We start from the raw sequence: 21177 nt of genomic DNA, 5'->3' as shown, positions 1-21177 counted from the left end.
CCCTGCTCCAACTTTTTAAAACCTCAACTATTCTTCCAGGCATCACCCATCTGATTCCTCGTAGGTTGATGAAAATTTTCCAAAGATGGTCAGTCCAGTTGCAGTGTAAAAAGAGATGGTTTATTGTCTCTGCGTCTTCTCCACGTAAGTAACGTCTAGAGCACAGTTGATAGCCTCTCTTTACCAGATTGTATAAGTCAAGACTGCTTCTTTAGCCAAAAGCCAAGTGAAACATGCCACCTTATGGGGTATTTTAGCTTTCCAAATCATCTTCCATGGGCAGCACCCAACCTGATTGTTTGATATGTTGTATTCCTTATAAGCTGACTTAACTGAGAAGATACCTTTACTATCTCCCTTCCACACCATGTTATCCTCAGCTGCAACAATGCCTCTGAGTTGTGCCAAAACATTGTACAATTCTGAAAATCTGATCATCTCAGAGTCATTTAATAACTCTCTGAAGTTGAGGTTCCACCTAGTGTTTGGAAAAGCGATCGCTTCTTCGCTTTAAGCGCGAAGCGACAAGGCATCGCTTTTCCCAGAGAGAGGCGACTCGACCTTGTGAAGCGCACGCTTCAGTGGAAAAATCGACAAAGTTAAACAATCGCATCTGGGCCCTTTTTTTTTTTTAAAAAAAAAGATTGGGTCTGTTTGTAAATTATACAAAACAGACCCTTAAGCTCGCTTTTGTAATTGCCCGACAAAACAGAGACCCAATCTCTCTTCTTCATCGACCAAACTAGGGTTTCCAGGTAATTTTCTTCTTCTCATTTTTTTCTTTCTTCTTTCTTTCTTTCTTCTTCTTGTTCCTGTCCAGATGCTCCTAGGAGTCCAGTGCTGGTTTGAATCTTCGTCTTCCTTTTTCCTTGTTTCTTCCATTATTTATATATGTTATATCTTTCATTTTTTTGTAATTTTTTTAGTGTATATTTCAGTATATAAAATTAATTATATATATATGTTATATTTTCAGTTTATTTGATTAATTTTATATGTATTTCATTTTAGAAAATTCATTATTATATATATATATATATATATATGTATATATATATGTTATATTTTAGTTTATTTGATTTTTTTAATGTGTATTTCAGTTTATAAAATTAATTATTATATATATGTTATATTTTCAGTTTGATTAATTTTATTATTTCAGTTTAGAAATTAATTATTATATATATATATATATATATATATATATATATATTTTAGTTTATTTGATTTTTTTTAATGTGTATTTCAGTTTATAAATTAATTATTGTATATTTTATTATATATGTTATATGTATTTTAAGAATTGCGCTTCACTTCAATGAAGCGTGCGCTTCGCTTCTGAAGCGAGGCGAGCCCCTGTCGCTTTTTTGCGCTTCGCGCTCTCAAAAACACTGGTTCCACCCTTGTTCTGACCATACCCCAGCCAGTCTCTTGTTGTTGACATAAGTTATATATATCTGGGAATAGTTTCTTTAAAGGTTCCTGAGTTAACCAGTTATCCTCTCAAAAAGAAATCTTCATACCATTACCTGCTTTGTAACTAGACTTTCTTCTGAAAGCTGGCCAGTAATTTCTTATAGATCTCCACACACTGCTCCCATAGGGAGTGCTTACAGCCTTTGATGTCCAATTACCTCCCATCCTATATTTTGGTTTGATGACCTCTTTCCGTAGTGAGTTCTCATCTGAAGCAAACCTCCACAAACCACTTCATCATCAAGCTTTGGTTCTACACCTTCAAGTTTCTAATTCCTAGACCCCCTTCCTTTTTGCTAACTGTCAAACTCTTCCATATAACCAAATGAAACTTCTTTCTTTCACTCTTACCTTCCCACTGAAAGTTTCTTCTAAGCACATCAAGTCTTTTTTGCACATTTGCAAGCTCTGGAAATAAGGACATCATGTAGGTGGGTAAGGCATCCAACACACTATTGATCAAAGTTGGTCTCCCTCCCAGTGATAGATATTGACTCTTCCAGTTGGTCAATTTCTTCTCACATTTCTCTAATTCCATATCCCTTTTGATTTGTTCTTTGCTCCCGGTGGCATCCCCAGGTATATAGTGGGTAGCTCTCCTATCCTCCCACCCAAAACTCCAGCTAGATTATGAATGTCTGTCACCTCATTGACCGGAAAGATATCACTTTTATTCCAGTTAATGTTCAGACCAGAAGTGGCTTCAAACAGTATAAAGATCACCCTAAACATAGTTAGTTGATCCTTGTCAGCATCACAAAAATTCAGGGTGTCATTTGCATATTGCAGATGAGAGATCTCCATACTTTTAACTGCCCTTGCATTCACCCTGAAGCCTCTGATCTATTCATGCATTTCTGCAGTCTTCAACATATTATTTAGATCTTCCATTGCTAAGATGAAGAGGAAGGGGGATAAAGGATCTCCCTGTCTCAAGCCTCTCTGGGAAGAAAAGAAATCAGTTGGAGAGCCATTTATGATTCCTGAGAATTTCACTGTGCTGATACAGTACTTGATCCAACTGATCCATCTGTTGTCGAAACCCATTTGAGCTAGGATTCCCAGCAAGAAGTTCCAATTCAAGTGATCATAAGCTTTCTCAATATCCAATTTACATAATATCCCTGGAATTTGCTTTTCCAATTCAAGTGATCATAAGCTTTCTCAATATCCAATTTACATAATATCCCTGGAATTTGCTTTTCAGTCTACTGTCAACAGACTCATTAGCTTTTAATACTGCATCCATTATCTGGCTTTCATTAAATGTCTTCCTTTAATGAAAGCCATCTGTTGGCCATCCACCAGTTTGTGAACCACCTTTTTAAGTCTATCTGCTAAGAGTTTTGAGATGATTTTATAGGCACTGCCTATCAGGCTGATGGTTCTGAAAACCTTTTACTCTTTAGCACCCACCCTTTTAGGAATTAATGCCACAAGAGTAGCATTGAAGCTCTTCTCAAAAAGACCTTGTTCCAAGAAGTTCCGGACAGCAGCAATAACATCAGCTCCTATAATCTCCCAATACTGAATGAAGAAGGCCATAGAAAAGCCATCAGGGCCAGGTGCCTCATCTCCTGAGCATGCTTTGACACTCCCATATTTCCTGTGGTTCAAAGGGGCTTAACAGCATCAGGTTGTTCTCTAGGCCTCATGTATTATACATAGGATACTCCATAAATAGTGAAAACCAAAAGAAAAAAAACCTAATAGATTGATTGTCTTCCTACATATATTAACCTTGGTAAATCTTATGTTGTTTCTTTATCATTTGGTAGTAAAGCTCCAAGCCTCCAACTGCCATTTGGATACTAGGAAGCAGAGTGTTTGTCTGCAATGCTACTTGTTTATAAGTAAAATGGAGAGAAAAAGATAAGGCACTAGGACAATTAGTGGAGAGAATTTTGACCTAATCTATAAAGCTTCCTAGTAATGACTCGGTAGTAAATAATGGTTGTGCTCTTTCTATAGTTGAGATAGGTGCACGTAATGATAGATCATAGTTGTATTATTAAACCCTGTGCTAAGAATGGATTTTGTTCTTGTTCTTTCCACTGATCTTTTCTTCCCCAATTTTGTGGGATTGATGTAGGTGCAGGCGGTCCCGAGGAGTTGGTCCCAATTGGAGACAAGAGCAATGCAGACGGATGGCACATAATTCAGTTTTCAGGAGGGAAGAAGGCACCAAGGAAATTCAGTCTGACACTTTTCTGGGCCAACAATCATACTCATAAGTCTCAGAAGAAGGATAGCAACACAGAGCAACCCTTGCTAAAACTGAGGACAGATGTTGATAGAATTACTTCCCCAACTGAAACAGTACTTAAGAAGCTTCCTCAGTGGTGTTCTTTGTTTGGAAAGTCCACATCTCCTCTTACCTTAGCTTTCTTGAGTAGTTTATCAATTGATTTCTAAGTTTCATGAAGGGAAACCAACTTTTACAGGGAAAAATCAGAGTAGCTACAAAACATAGATAGGGGTGGCCGTAGCACTTTGAATGGTAGCAAAAACATACACGTGGTCATATGATTATCTTGTACACAGATTAAATGTTTGTTTGATTTATAACAGTCGCAATATGATTCTATAGATTACATCAGAAGTCTCGATCTGTTTCATGTCACCTTCAGAACTGATTTTGTATTCTTGCTGCTAGCGCTTCCATCTCTCCAGGCTGAGGTACCTATCAGCTAACCAAATTATATTTTTGTGAGACTGAGTTATCTTGCTTTCTTAAAGCTTGCAGTATTTATCCAAATTTCCTGTGAAGCAAAACGTTATGCTTAATTATTTGAAGAAACAATATCATTAACTAATGTCTCTTGCTGTTTGTAGCATTTTATTTTTCATTAGAGTGTATTTGGGTCTCTACCGGCAAGCATTTTATATTTCCCAAGCTTGCCTGAGCCGAGGGTCTCTTGGAAACAACCTCTTTACCTGCATAAGATACGGGTAAGGTCTGCGTACACACTACCCTTCCCAGATCCTACATGTGGGAATATACTTGGCATGTTGTCGTCGTTGTTGTATTTGGGTCTTTTCCCTTTTCTGGAAGATATTATTTTGCTTTATGCAGATTTGTCCTGGATCAAGTTTTTCTTTCAGTTGTGATTTTATTAGAACATCATGAATAAACAGTCGACTCTGCCCATTACATGCTGGTGAATACCAGTACATGTGTGAAATCTTGTAAAAATTCCGGCACGACTTCTCTATAATGGTATACTTTGTATCTTTTCTTGTCCTTGCATTTTTTTTTTCTTTCTCCTATAACCATGATACTTACTAGGAAATAAAAAACAATTATGAATGTACTACGTTGTTTGGAAACAATTGTGAATGTACCATATTGTTGCTTTTTTCTATAACCATTGATCATCTTCTAGCAATGGGGTTGTTATGGGAGAGATGTAGTATGCTGTTTGTTTAGGTCTTCACCTATGGCTACCATGATTTTTTCCTGCCAGGAGAATTAATAAAGGAGACCATTAACAAATTATTGGATATTGCTAAATGCTAAGATCCTCAAACGGTTTTTGCGAGAAGGAAAAGCTTTGAACCCTTTTGGATCTATAGAAGGAAAAAAAAGACTTGTTGTTGAGGAACCTCTTGGTATGGAGGCTATAAGGGATTTTGGAAAGAAATAAGTGAGTCTTAAAATTTTGCTTTATTTCAAACTCAATAATTCCTGGGAAGGTTGACTTCTTTTATCAATGCAAAAAGTTGAAGCTCGAACTTGTTGATGTTATTGTTGACTGCAAGTATTCCTTTGTAGATTGTTGGATAGTGCTTTTTAGTTTCTCTGCATTGCCCACTAGCATCTTACAAGGTATTATTATTTATCATTTTCTTCCTCAATAAGGACACCTACATATTATTCATTGGTCGCATCTGTTTCCTGTGATAATGTGTTTGAAATTTAATCGAGTGATGGAGATTTTTTAGAGATTTCTTTCCATATCCTTGATATTTAGTCCTAGGTTATTTGGATGAATTTTAGTTTCTAAAAATTCTGCAAAAGTTGGAAAACACCTTTAAAATAGTTCAATTTTTGCGAAAAGTGAAAAACTTTTCTCTGAAATTGGTGTTTAGTTGGAAACAAATTTTCAAAGTTGTTTCATCACCTATTTTCTAAACAAACGCCTAAGTGGGAACTTAAGAGTTCTGGGACTATATGTGGACTTGCCAGGTATTGGCTTCCAAAAACAGAAAATTCGAAATTAGTGTGATCGCGCAATGGACTATCAGTTTCGGGATTTGATAGTGGGATAAGGTATAATAATTTAAGAATAAAATATTAAATATTTTATCTCGCGTTTAATTGACTTTTTATTCCGAGAGAATTCTGAAATTATATTATACCACAATTGTGATGTTATTTATACCGCAACTCAATGTGGAATAAACATTTTGGAATTACTATCTCTAAAGCTCTTCTCATATAGTCCTTTTAAAAGAAGTTGAGGTTATAATCGAAAATATAAGAATTTCTCAGTTTAGCTAGTGTAAAATCAAACACATGCTATATTGTATCTCCTATATTTTAATTTTAGTTAAATAAATCAAATATCTACCAACAAAAATATATTCTACAAATAATCCTTTCATTATCTATCCCCATATTATAACCTTAATATAATAATTTCAGTATACTTCTTCACCAACCAAACGATCGCTAAAGGTCCTTTGGTCATAAACTAATGAGGATCGCTACCGTTCATTCTTTTCCATTTTCCTTATTTTCCCCTTTCCATTGCTCTATTCTTCTTTCTTGATAATATTTACTCTTTTGTTATCAATAGAAAATGTTAATTCCCCTCACGGTTGAATTTTTTGTGTGGATAGAGTATCCTTCTAGTTTTAAGAGGAAATTCGAATCAAAGAAATCAAATTGAATTTAGTGCACGATTGATTTATCTATTTACGGATAGAAATCATATCAATCGAATTGAATCAACCCAAATCCAATCGAAACCAAATAAAATTAATCCCCAATTTGTAAAGTTGACCGAATATATCACCGTTATTCAGATTCTATGATCATTGTTAGGTATCAATTAATGGAAAATTGTCACCTTCAAATTCTAGGTCAACACTATAATGTAGACGAACAAATAATTTAACCACTATCATTACTTGCCAAAGAAGATTGTCATTACTTATATCGTATTGAGAAACCTTAATAATTAAATGAGCATGAACAAAGAGGAACACTAAAAAATAAATGGTGGGAGATAAAAACATAACGGAGCAAGACATATGATGAAGTAGAAGAATGATGGGGAAGTGAAGAGGAAAACGACAGCGCCAAAGAGACGAGGGAAAAGTGAAGAAGACTTAAAATTGTGACAAAACCATAGGGACTGAAATAGCTGAGGAACGAGACATTGATACAAAGACATAGGGATGACGCCCAATGGCGAAGCTAGAAAATTCAAAAAGGGTGTTCAAATTTTGAACACCCTTTGTTAGCGAGCTATGCAAGGGTGTTCAAAGTCTATTTTTAATCAATAACAAGTAATATTTTACCTTATACGTAGTATAATTTTTTGGCGAAAGATGGTCACCCTTGGGCCAACATAGTTTTGCCCTTGATGACGCCCCCTCCCCCCTCTAAAAAAAACTTCCACAATAATAATGGGAATTATTTGCTTGTAGCCTCTCTAGAGAAGCATCTAGTAGGAGCATTTGCTTTTATATATTACATTCATCAGAATTATTTCTGTTTACCTCGAAAATACGAGTAACAATTAAATTTGATTAGTGGTTTTAAAGATATGTGATTTAGTTCAATACCAATTAATAATCAAGAAATATGAAGTAGAAATGAAAGATAGAAGTGTATCAAACCAATGTTACTTAGCAGCTGTGACCTCGAGCTTAGTGACCTTGAGGTGGCTTAGGGCAGTAAAAATATTTAAGTGATAAAAATAAAGTAAGAACAATGGAGCTAAAGGACAATGCTGATGAACAGTAGGCAAAAGCTAGAGAGCATATTCTTTTTTCAGTGATGATAAGATGTCTTACAAATGATTGGAGTCCCCTTTATATAATAGGGGAGCCCTAAATAAGGAATATTTATATTTACAGTTAGGAATATTCTTGGTACAATTGTCTAACCGCCTAGTACGGAATCGTACAATCATATTTCGGGATTTGCGCCGTGACTTTGGGGACGTGGCAGGAATCTAACTTGTTCTGGTACAAATCCATAACGGTACTATTTCGAGGTCGAGCACACTCGACCTCGGTATGCATCATGCTTCGCCTTCGAACTCGGGTCTGGTCCCTCGAGCTCAAACTTTGTCTTACTCGAACTTCGGACGACCTCTCAAGTATATAGATCGAAGGCATTCGATCTCGACCGTATACAGATAGTCCCCACGTTTCTTAGAGTAAGATGATAAGAAACGCTTTGAACCTCGATTTTCTCTAACCTCTTATGATGACCTCATGCCCGTGATGTAGGCACTTGAAGTGATCGGAAATGTCATGTCAGCTCGCTTACCCAAAATATCAAATGTGCTCCAGCACTGGTCGGCCACCTGCGCCGCCGATCCGTCACCGCCTTTCTATAAATAGGAGGCTACTCTGTTGAACAAAGAACTGTACTTTTTTCATCTTCATCTACTTTTGATCTTTTCCCTTCTTTGCTTCCTTCTTTAATCATCTATTTCTATGGTTCAAACTTGCGATCACAAGGTCATATGGCAGCAACTTTACCAGTTATGCCAAAGCTTCCTTTTTCAAAGCTTCGATTCGAAACAACAAAAGAAGGGCGCCGAATCCTTCCCGCACCAGAAAATATGCGAACTTTACACTGCTGCTCATCTCTCTTAACTTCAACCTGTTGTAGCACTTCAATCCTTTTGCTTTCCATGGAATGAGGTGGCACTATCATCTACTAACTTTTGCACCCCGCACCAGAACAATGTCCCAGGATGAACATCCTTGGATCGTTGCTTGTGCATCTTGCAACTTTTTGGTTTTTCTTGCGATAGAAGGTGAAGCTACATCTTCTAGTCTTCCCTTCTGGTCTTTTTCTTTTGCTGCTCCTTTTTAATGGATTATAGCCCAAAATTTCAACAGAATGCTCAATCCCCGTTGCTGGAAATATAGTTATATTTATCGGGGGTTTTCTGCCCTAAATCTCTTCGGGCATACAGACATTTCCGAAGATCAAAATATGATCCCGGGGAGGAGGTTCCCAAAGATGATGCTCTCTAGGACGTGGCCTCAAAAGTAGATTAAGTCCTTGGCTTTTGTTTTCTGCTTCTTTGTTCCTGTGTGAGTACCCTTCGTGGATGTTGTAGTTATATTTTATAACCATCCCTTGTAAATATAAAAGGATCTCTTTGTCTCATTTTTGGCTCGTGTTGAATTTCATTTCATCTTTATTTGTGAAAAGGTTTGATTGCATAACTTTGGTGATTGGCCCGGACATCGGACTGAACATAGTAAACCCTTAGGTTTTAATCGATCAATATAATACCCCTTAAGGTTTTTATTAATCCTCGAGCTAGGCTTAAATTGATTTGATGCGAGCTCGGTACGTCGGGACTCCTGAGTCCGAGCTGAGTGAGAGCAAGGTTTTGAATTTGAATTAAAGTTAGCCCTTAGGCTTCGTAAACAGTCCCCAAGTGAGGATTTCCCCAAAATCGGGTAGCTGGTGGGCTCAGTAGTCGAGAGAGCATTTGTTCAAACTTGAAATAAAGTTAGCCCTTAGGCCTTTTTCTATAGTCCCCGAGTGAGAATTTTCTCAAACTCGGGTGGCCCTGGGGCTTAGTAGTTGAGCGAGCACTTTCTCGAACTCGAGATAAGACGATAAGAAACGACTTGAGGCCTAATCTCCTCGATGTCTCGATTATGATGTTAGCGTTTGAAGTGATTGAAAGGTCGCATCTGCACAGTTTCTAAGGCCATTAATTAGGGGCGGCTAACGGTCGGCCTTTTGGCTTCCCCAGTATGCTTAAGTGACTTTTATAAATAGGCTAACTTCACAATTTTGCAAACTTTACTTCTCAATTCGTTGCCAAATCTTGCTAGTTCTTTCAATTTCCTTGAAACCGTACTTTTCCCCATTTGTTCTTTACTCGATTAGCAACATTTTCTTATTTACTTGAAATACAATGTCTAAAACATCCCAAACCATTTCCCAACAAGAAAAAGCCTCTTCGTCATCATGGCCATTCCGAAGTAAACCGGTGGTGCCGCCTCTCGTCAAGGAGTGTATTCCCTCACTGTGTGACATAACATTTGATTTCAAAATAGAAAAACTCGTATCAACACCAGGCCGATGTGAGCCCATGTCTCGATATATCTGTTTGATAACCAAGGATGAGCTTGAGTAGGTAAAGAAGGATTGCTACTGGGATGATAAAGATGTAGTGATTCCTTCCCCAGAAGAGGAGATTACCACCCATAAACCGGGGTATTAAGCATGTACACCTACCCATTCACGCTGGGCCCGACAAATCCAGCTCTGGGTCCCATAGTATTACGACCCAAACCAATGAGCCGCGATGGGCACCCAACAATCGAGTACCAACGTAACGTATCTTTCTTATTACATCATCATAGATAGGTGGGTCAAAAGGCGCGTCATGATACAACCAGAGTAAACATGAGGGAATACCCAACATAAAATGAACCAACCTGATATAGAAACTTATACCTGTGACATACGGGCCTATAAGGCCAACATGATCTATTATATACTTTAAATATAGGCCGACAAGGCCATACAAATATCTGTACACATGACATCTGTCTACAAGCCTCTAAAAGTACATACTTATCATAAAGGCCGGGACTAACCCCGCTGTACCAACCAATACATGTACTAATCTTACTGACCAAATAAGCAACCCTGGAGCAATGGAGTGCATCAACTTCTTCCGCTGAGCTGATAGCCTACTTGGAGGACTCTCGACCTATCTATCAGGACCTGCAGGCATGAAACGTAGTGTCCCCAGGCAAAAGGGATGCTAGTACAAATAATGTACCGAGTATGTAAGGAATGAAAATCAGTAAATAATAGAAATGAGAGAAATATGGAGTAAAACTCAACATGTAAGCCCGAATAACACTGTAGCTAATGAAATACTCATAATGTCATGCATATGCGTATGTATGTCATGTCATGCATAGGTACATGTCACAACATCATCAAACCTCTGAGGGCATCCCATCATATCATCTCGGCCACTGTGTGCAAATCATCAACACATACCAGCTGATCAGGTGGTGATGCGTATATAATGACATAATCTTTCTTATATCCCATATATATATAACGCCATCTGTTCGTGGATCAATGTGCACGTATAAATGCATGAAATGCATATTGAGCTCCTATGTGTTCTTTTGGCCTTAAACGGAAAAAAGATGCTCACTCTGGAAATGGACAAACATTATATCGCTAAACATACCTAATCAAGAAAACAGTACATTCACAATGGAATTTCTAGACTTCATCTAATGAATTAAGAAGGCCACAACTATGCTGAATAAGTCCTTTTCGAAGGAAGAATGTATTTGAATCAAAATAATCATGCGCTCAGATTTATCTTTTAGCAGGATCTAGTCTAACTAATTGGAGTTAATAAATCTCTCGGTACGTCATAAGACCATTATGCCTTTGAATAATATCATGAAGTAAACCTTTTTCAACTTACGTATTTTTCTGAGACCCATGAACAGATGATAGAATAACATGACACATGGGGAATCAAGAACATAAGCACCTTTAGTATTTCTATGAATAGAGTCATTTATAGAAGATTTGCATTTGCTCGTTTCGTTCGTGTCGTATAGATCATGACAAAAAGAAAGAAGGGATAGCCTTAACATACCTGAAGTAGGGAAAAATCCGTATGGTTTTCTTGGAAAAGGTTGCACCGTACTCCTTTAGAACTGCAAAATTTTACGTTGCTATGATTTTAATAATTCTTGTTGGATTCCTCTTGGTTGCAAGAATTCACGTTACTTCCCGTTCGTTATCCACGATAGGTGCCACTTTTTTATATAGCATTCATACAATGTTATAGTGAGACTATCTTTACATGACCATTTTTTTTCTCCTTCAAGTTACCATGTTTAGGTTGAAGCCTTCTTCCTTATTTCCTCAGTTAGTCTTTCATTGTAGTACTTAGGGAAGATCTTCTGACTCTTGTAAAGCTGTGAGCTTATTACATCGCATACCTGATGGAATTCTTGATGTTTATACTCATGTATAATTATCCATAGTCCTTACCTCCACGCCCTTATGTTGTAGGGTTTCTTCTGAACTAATATTTTGACTGTCTTTCTAGTGACACTCTCTTTTATTTCCATAACATTAATATGATACCTTTAACTACCCCTAACTCCTATATGAATATTTCCCAAGTATTACAATAACATTATTGCAAGGCTGAATTCACTATATTGGATTATACCATGTTTATCTTGCACGATCTGCTGACTCATCTATAGCCTCCTGCTTAGCCATAACTAGGCTCTTACTGAATCAACTACCAACTACTCGTTGGCCCATTCTCATATCAATGTTCCATGTAATCTTTCTTCATTTATTTCCTTTGTCTTAACTTACCTTTCGCATTGGCTCCTTAATTATTAATAACATCCCGGGCAGGAACCCTTACTTCATTTCCTTAACGTTGTGTTTGCATAATGTTCTGGAATCGTTGCATATCTGTAGCCTTTGAATAACTACAACCTCATCCCTTTATCATTTTTATCGCATTCTTCTTTTATCATTCCAAGATTACTAGAACCGCTTAACTCAGACTTAATGCCATTATCACTCCATATTCCCCCCTTTAGGGAGTGACTAAGAGTTGGAGCTACGACGACCTACCTATAAATGTTTTTATCTCTTCATCTTTGGCGTCTTTTCACATTATCGATGACCCTTACTCACCTTGCAGTAATCCTTCTGCACCAAGGATAACAAAATTCCTTACTCACGAGGGTGACACTTAGTGTAACTGGCACATACAGTCCCGTAAGCTTAACTTTGCTCACATTGCTTGCTTTAGGGAAGCATCATCCTGAATAACCATTCTCTTAATTTCTCATGAATCTTCTTCTATGGTCCATTCCATTATCACCGAAACGCAATATGAAGTTCTCATGATGCCGACCATCATCAAATTATTCAGTCCCTAATTCATGTTTAGTTTATCTTTTTTCACCAGTCCATACTGATTATTATTACTCTAGGGTCTTATCTTTTACTTCTAGTAATCACGTTAGCGTTGCGAACTTATTTCTCGAATTGAGGATATGACTTTAGGGCCTATACTCCTTTGTTCTCTCAAGGCCTGTCACTTCTCATCTTTTCCTTCACTTGACTATAAACTCTGTAATACTGTGCACCATCTGGATGTCTCACAAGGAGATTTATTAGAACTTTTGCAATATCCGTCTGAAACGTCAACTAATACAAACAATCCATCTACCATTTTGGGTTACTCCAACCCTAGCCGGATTCTGATATCCCGTCCTTCTCTTAAATTATATATATTAGCTCCTATAGGTTATAACTGAGATCGGTGTGGCCAATTGTACATACCTCTGCTACTATTGAAGGTAACTCAAAAGGCTTATATTCCTCTACCTGAGTTGTAAATACTGTTAACCTTCATTAACTGGGCACCTCGTACCCTTCTTCATCTTGCTTCTTTTGCTTATTGAAACTTGTATTTATCTTATGAATATCTCATTGTCTTTCCCCATAGAATGGATAGATATTCTTGCCTTAAGGCTCCTTATCAAGAGGCTTATACGTCTTAGTATGCACATGATCTACTAAAGACCTTATATTTACGAATCATAAGCATCATGAAAAATCGAGTTCCTCTGACTCAACTCTTTTATAGCTATATCTCTTACCAACCGTCTTTCTGGATGCAGGCATTGTTGTATTATGAATAAGATGAAGGTTAGGAAATTGAGTTCTTACAACTGAGCTCTACCACACGATCTAGAGTAACAAGAAAGAGTGACAATCCTAAATGCCCTGTAGCCTCCTCCTTATAAGCGTGGTGCACGACACACCCATAAACAAGACTCTACTAGACATGGCTTGTAGACATCCCTAGGAAATAACTGCTCTGATACCACTTTTGTCACGACTCAAACTGATGAGCCACGATGGGCACCTGGTACCTTACTCAACTGTTTACTAAAGTAACGTATCTTTCTTATTACATCATCATAAATAGGTGAGCCATAAGGCGCGTCATGATACAACCAGAGTAAAAATGAGGGAATACCCGACATAGAACGACCCAACCTGATATAGAAACTTATACCTGTGACATACAAGCCTATTAAGGCCAACGTGATCTATTATATACTTTAAATATAGGCTGACAAGGCCATACAAATATCTGTACACATGACATCTATCTACAAGCCTCTAAGAGTACATACTTATCATAAAGGTTTGGACTGACCCCATCGTACCAACCAATATATGTACTAATCATACTGACCAAATAAGTAACCTCGGAGCAATGGAATGCATCAACATCTCCCGCTGAGCTGATAGCCTACTTGGAGAACTCTCGACCTGTCTATCAAGACCTGCAGGCATGAAACACAGCATGTCCAGTAAAAGGGACGTCAATACAAATAATGTACCGAGTATGTAAGGAATAAGTAAATAATAGACATGAGAGAAATATGGAGTAAAAAACTTGACATGTAAGTCTGAATAACTCTGTAGATAATGAAATACTCATAATGTCATGAATATGCGTATATATATCATGTCGTGCATAGGTACATGTGTTCATAACATTATCAAGCCTCTGAGGGCATCCCATCATATCATCTCGGCCACTGTGGACAAATCATTAGCGTATACCAGCTGATCAGGTGGTGATACGTATATAGTGCCATAACCTTTCCCATATCCCATATATATATATATATATATATATATATATATATATATATATATATATATATATATATGTATATAACGCCATCTGGTCATGGATCAATGTGCACGTATAAATGCATGAAATGCATATTGAGCTCCTATGTGTTCTTTTGTCCTTAAATGGAAAAGAGATGATCACTTTGGAAATGGACAAACGATATATTTCTAAACATGCCTAACCAAGAAAACAGTACATTCACAATGCAATTTCTAGACTTCATCTAACGAATTAAAAAGGCCACAACTATGTTGAATAAGTCCTTTTCGGAGGAAGAATGTGTTTGAATCAAAATAATCATGCGCTCAGATTTTTCCTTTAGTAGGACCTAGCCTAACTAATTGGAGTTAATAAAATCTATCGGTACGTCATAAGACGATAATGCCTTTGAATAATATCATGAAGTAAACTTTTTTCAACTTACGTATTTTTCTGAGACCTACGAACAAATGATAGAATAACATGACACATGGGGAATCAAGAACATAAGCATCTCTAGTATTTCTATGAATATTCATTTATGGAAGTTGTGCAATTACTCGTTTTGTTCGTGTCGTATAAATCATGCCATAAAGAAAGAAGGGATAGCCTTAACATACCTGGAGTAGGGAAAAATCCGTATGATGTTCTTGAAAAATGTTGCACCGTACTCCTTTAGAACTGCACAATGTTTCGTTGCTTTGACTTTAATAATTCTTGTTGGATTCCTCTTGGTTGCAAGAATTCACGTTAGTTAATGAAAGGTTGAGAATCTGGTTTGATGTGTTTGATAATGGGAAATTGAAAAGTGATAAGAATGGCTAACGTTTTTTCCACCTTTGATTGTAGTATTTTTGAGATAGAAAAGATTGGAAAGTGAAGTGAATGTGTAACTATCATATTAATCCATCTAATAAGAATTGGTCAAAAGTCATTAGACTCTCTCTGCTTGCTGCCACGTTCTTACTTTGATACTTATCCAAAGTTTTCAATTAATTTAATTAGGTAATATCCCGCTACCCGATAATTAACCAATTACCCGCAGAATTAAGAATTGCCTCAAATTACTTAAAATTGTACTTAGTTTTAATATACTTTATACATTCCACTATCATGGTCATATGGTACATTGTATGGTACTAGTCCATAAATATCGGATATTATTGCTCGGCCCGTATTTTATCCCAATATGCCAAACTTGGACGAAAATTCATTTTCCTTGACTTTCTTCCCCTCTCACCTTCACGAATTTACTCATTTTCTTTTATTCGTGTGCCCTTTATCCTTCATGGAACTTACTTATAACTTGTTATAAATAACATAAATATGTTAACCTCAAGATAATCTCATCCCCGAGTCTACATCAATTAACTGAAGACGAAACTTTTAACGTAAAAAAATGCGAGATGTAACACGTAACATCTCATTTCCGATCTTATATTAATTTACTTGTAGCGTACTTCCACGTGCGAAAATATGGGGTGTAACACATAGACCCAATTATTCTTGACTTCTGCCAATGATACCAAGTGACGCTTGGCCAGATCTACCCTTCATTCTGGCGGATTGTTCATCTGATTAGATTTTTCTCGATCCAGGTCAAGGGGATGAATTTCACCCTCGACCATCTAATCAAGCTGTATAGACCTCGAATATACCGAGGTGGTTTGATAAAACTGCAAAGCAGATCCTTGAAATCTCTCTTCTCCAGCATCGACGAGGACAAAGATCGAGAGTGGATAAGCCATTTTGTCCGAGTCAGGACCTCTGACCTGATTCTTGCTGAGAGGATGTCATTCCCCGAGGAATGGAATATGAAACATAAATTACTTTATACCTTGCTTCCCTTTTTCTTTCCCGGTTTTGTCTTTTTATCGATATAATCCCTATCCGATGGTGCAGTTGTCGCTTGGTTTCTTGGAGCGGTCCAGAATCTCGAGGGTTGGGTCTGCCAACTGGCCTCTACTTTTCATATGCAGAGCATTGCTGGAACGATTTAGTCAAGGGACGATGGGAGGCAAAAAACTACGGTGAGGTTTCTTGTTTACTTACTTATGTTCCTTAATGCAATACTTACTTCATCTTTTATGTAGGTTTCAGAGAAGCTGTCGAAATGCGGCCGCCCCCACCTGGTGAAGAAGAGATCTTAAAGCCTCCCAAAGAAAAGGAAAGAAAGAGGGGGTCGTCTGCAAATACCCCAAGGTGAAAGAAAAGCAAAGCTCGAAAGCCCAAGGCTAACACCGTGGCCCTATCTCCAGAAATGGATCAATGCCTTCGGGACCAGGAGGAAGAGGAAGAGGATGATGACTGCCTTCTGGTAGCTCGAGAAAGAGAAAGCTCTGACGCTCTGAAGACCGATGAACCAACGGTGAAGGAGGCGGTTCAATCTTGAACCGAAGAAATTTCATCGGGGAGCTCGAGCAAAGTCCCCGAACTATCAAGCAGAAAAGGCGCACCTTATCCCGGGGGACGTTTGGTGAATGGGCTCGAAAAACCTAACTCTAAGGCTTTTCTAGGACAGGATAACACCCCAAGTGAGTCACTTGGGGTAATCAACATAGATGACTCTGTGAGCATGTGATTTTTGCCCAAAAGCAAATTATTCCCAGAAATTCAAACAAAACAATTTCTTTATTATTTTATAATTTTAGGGAATTTTGGTGACATTTTCTGCTAATTGGCGCATTATATGTGCATTCTAATTCATATGAAAATACAAAAATATGCATTTGCATTTAGGATTTAATTTCATATTTTTAATGAATTAGGGGTTAATTTGTTTTAGGACAAAATATGAAGAAAATAACAAAAATAGTTCACTTTTGTATTTTTAATTGTTTAATTGTATATTCATCCCGAAATAGTTTTTAAAATAATTTTAGAAATTAATTAGTTTAATTTTAATTGTTGCAATTTTATTAAATCAGAAAAAATATACAAAAAATAGATAAAAGAAACAAATGAAAAAAAAGAAAACAAAAAGAAATAAAAAAAAGGTTGCCCACGATTTGGTCCATGCCCAAAACAATTCACCTGGGCCCAACATTTCATTCTTCTTTCCAACGCCCCAAGCCCAATCCAACGCGGACCAGGTCCGGGTCCTCAAAAAATCCAAACGACGTCGTTTTCGCAAAGTCCATCTCAGCCGTTGTTTCTTGATCGAATGGATGAGATCGTCTTAGGTTGTTTTATATATATATGTCTGAAATATTTACCCCCCACTATCTCATCTTTCAAACCCCCCGTCCATCCCTAACCCTAAAAAACAAGCCGCCCCATATCCTTCGCCGGAACCCTACCGCCGACGAACACAACCTACGCCGATATGTCCCAAATTTACACCATAGATTCCCCATGAATCCCTCTTTCTAACCATGCCGTTGGTGTCCCTCGAATATTTTCCCATCTCCTCGAATCTTCGACAGAAGATTCTCCGGTCACGACGAGACCTACCCCAAATAACACCAAATTAACACCATGTGACCGTCTGGGCCTCCTCTACCCAACCTCCATGGCCTTGTCTCTCGAATCTGTCTGGAAAAGCTTGAATCTCAGATCGAGGGTTTCTGACCAAAATCCTAAGGCAGGATCTCCATGATTTCGGACCCTAACAACCCTAACCAGGTGTTTCTTATGAAAACACATGGTTAGGGATGTTAAGGGTCAGAAATTTCGGGGATGTGGAGAAAAAACTGCTTGCCGGAGAGCTCTTCGTGGTCAGGGGGTTCGTATTGGTATTTTTCTTTCATCTTCAATTTCTTTTTCCTTTTCTGATTTTCTGCATGTGTGAATTCCTTGTTTAAATGTCTAGTTAATTTACGTTTTAATTTTTGTCAATATTGCTCTAATCTTGTATCCCGATTTGATTAAGTCTAGTTGTTTGTTTGAATATGTTCCAATTCTTGATACTAGTTCGATTTATAATTTGCTAATAAGTTTTATTAAGTTTTGCTTGAATTAGTTTATGTTTTTCTTTTAGTTAAATTATAATTAGTTCATGTTTGGTTTCAGTTTGATTAGTCGTCTAGCTAGTTCTAATTAGTTTAATTTGTTTTGGTCTGATTAAGGCTGTTTTGGATTCTTTGGGAAACTATAATTGGTCCGTTTAAGGCTAACAGAGGGTTTTGAGTCAGTTAGTTAGGGGTTTGAAGTTTAGCTTGTTTGGGTAGTAATTTCAGGGAGGGAATAAGGGTAATTTAGGCATGGAAAAGGGTAGTTGTATTAAAAATAGTAATTTCAAAACTAAGATAAGGGTAGTATAGGTAAAAGAACACCTTAGGGCCTTCTAGAATAAGACTTTAGTGTAGATTTCAGTAAACTTAGGGAAGTAACTTGAGAAACAAGGCAGAAATTGAAGGACTAATAGGGGAAATCTGAAATTATAAGGGGGAAAAGGTGTGAGTTCCATATAGAGAATTCTACCTTATTTGTTGCCTATAAAAGGCAACCCCAATGCCTTGATTGAGGGGTCTGAAAAATTTCCTAAGGAAGATCCTCTCTGAATGTTCAGATCTAAAACTTGAAGTTCAAAACATTTAAAAATCAAAAAAAAAATCAATGTTTCATTGTTTTCTTCAGGTTGTTTACGAATTCCAGCTTTAATTCAACTTTCTAGTTCATCTCGAAATCAAAAACAGCTTGAACTCTTTCGTGTCTGTTCAATAGTTGAAATCTGAAAAGTGTTTGGAAGTATTTGAGCACTGGTTTTGGTTTAGTTGAGTTGGCTGTGGGTTATTCATCGAATGGGTAGATTGATGGGTTCATTGCTGGTTGTATTGGTGCTATTTTGGTTTTGAAAAGTCTCCTGGATCACTGATTCATTTCTGGGTTGAAATTGCTGTTTGAAATTCCAAATCACTGTTGCTTGTTCTGCTGTTGCTAACTGCTCCTTCTTCCTTTGATATTCAGATTTCCAGGTACACATTTGAACTGTCCCAATGTAAACTCTCCTATCCAACAATGAATTGAAATCGAAGTTTCTGCTGCAGTTCTCTTCTTCTATTAAATTTTATTATGTTATAAACATATCCTGTGACTTAGTGAACTGTACATTCTAATCAATTATGGACTGTATGCCTGGGCTATTTCGATATGTAGCTTGTGTTCGTTTAGACTTGATTTTAGTATAATAGGTACTGGACTCTGTGTAATCATAGTTCTGTTAAAAAAAAATCAAAAATAATTGGTATTGCAATAGTTAACAGACACCTATTGAATCATTAATTGATTCAGGTTTTCCTAGGTTGAGTCCAGTCAGATGTATGGCCATGTAGGTGTTTGGATTGTTGATCAATGTTTGGAGTTGACAATTATAATTGAGAATGCTAATTGTTATGGAAAAGGTTATGGAAACCCTGCGGTTTTATTTTGTTTAAAAGGTTGGGCATAGTCACTTGAGTTTGAATATCTGTTAGTGTTAATTTGGTAGACTGATTAGTTTCTTAGATTAATAATTGTTTGGAATTAAAAATCGTTTGGTTTGTGTTTGCCCCTGCTGGGATTCGACCACCCAGCTGGCTCCGTGTGGCCTGTAGGTTCACCTACTTTGGGCCAAAAGCAGACCCAGTATTTATAGTTAACGAGAATTGGGTTTTTCACAACCCTGGTTCATTGGACCAACAATCATGAAATAAATTCATAAGGATTGGGCCATTTCAAATGGAATAATTGTTTAGTAATTCCTTTTATTACTATGCACAAAAAATAAAAAATCGTAGTTGCTTTTAGGTTGGCCTTTTAAATAATAAGTGAGATGAGCCTCGCCAAATAAAACTACAAATTGCGGGGCCCCCGGTAAATATTGTCCTAATTTCTTAGAATTCGGAATGGGCCGTTTAGCGAATTTCACGACTTTCCCTAAAGATAATAACGCGTTAGACACTTTAGGGGCGTTTTTAATAAATTACCTTATTAAACTCGGGTGCGCATTGATGCGACCTAAATCCAAATCTCAACGGAGTCGAAATGTGTCAACGACCTCGGGTACATTGATTGTGACGTGGTTCGAGACACATTTTCATGACGTTGCAATTCTCGTAATAATAATAAAAGCGGTTAAAAAAAAAACCATAAGCAAGAACATGTTTTGAAATCAGATAAAATCAAAATACAACAGTTGAGCGACCGTGCTAGAACCATGGAACCTGGGAATGCCTAACACCTTCTCCCGAGTTAACAGAATTCCTTATCCGGATTTCTTGTTCGCGGACTGTTAACAGAGTCATATTTTTCCTCAGTTCGGGATCAAAACCGGTGACTTGGGACACCCTTAATCTCCCAGGTGGCGACTCTAAACAATAATAATTAAATCCCGTTCTGATTATCCTTTAACTGGAAAAACTCCTATATTCGTACACCTTCACGGGTACAGGTAAAAAGGAGATGTGACAACTCTGGCGACTCTGCTAGGGAATTTTACCGAGAACTTCGGTTCAAGGTTTAAGAATTCGAGCTTAGAATAATTATTGTGTTGGCTTTATCTGATCTCCTTACATGTTTCATGCTAAATGTGCTAAATGCTTTACCGCTTTGATATTATCTGAACTGTATATAAACTGTGCCGAAACCCTTATCTTCTCACCTCCGGGGATGTGCTTACTGGTCGAGACTCCCTATTCTGTTAGTGTCATACCCTGAAATAAAAAAGAGGCTCGGATTAGTTGCAAAGTCAGACGATCTCGCGGGTCCCCGGTATGCTGCCCCCTCCTCGACTCGAGTTGTCCGCTCGGGTGCACTCTTTAGAACACATACCCAGGTTTTGAACCTAGAA

The 21177-nt window shown here is 37.4% G+C and overlaps 1 protein-coding gene across 3 annotated transcripts in view; it reads left to right on the top strand.

Annotated features, from left to right (window-relative positions):
* Positions 1-4078, top strand: part of LOC104216086 (uncharacterized) — a 39597-nt gene extending 35519 nt beyond the window's left edge. For 2 of the 3 annotated variants that reach the window (XM_070174566.1, XM_070174565.1), the window contains exon 14: positions 3569-4078. In XM_070174566.1, coding sequence (XP_070030667.1) covers positions 3569-3891 — 323 coding nt within the window. In that variant the 3' untranslated portion in view covers positions 3892-4078. The remainder of the gene's footprint in view (positions 1-3568) is intronic. The other variant, XM_070174567.1, reaches the window with a different exon arrangement.
* Positions 4079-21177: the final 17099 nt, after the last annotated feature.

This window comes from Nicotiana sylvestris, chromosome 5 (genome assembly GCF_000393655.2).
Source record: "Nicotiana sylvestris chromosome 5, ASM39365v2, whole genome shotgun sequence".
NCBI lineage: Eukaryota > Viridiplantae > Streptophyta > Magnoliopsida > Solanales > Solanaceae > Nicotiana > Nicotiana sylvestris.
Note: the sequence above shows the minus strand (reverse complement) of the source record. Positions and strands in the feature narration are given on the sequence as shown.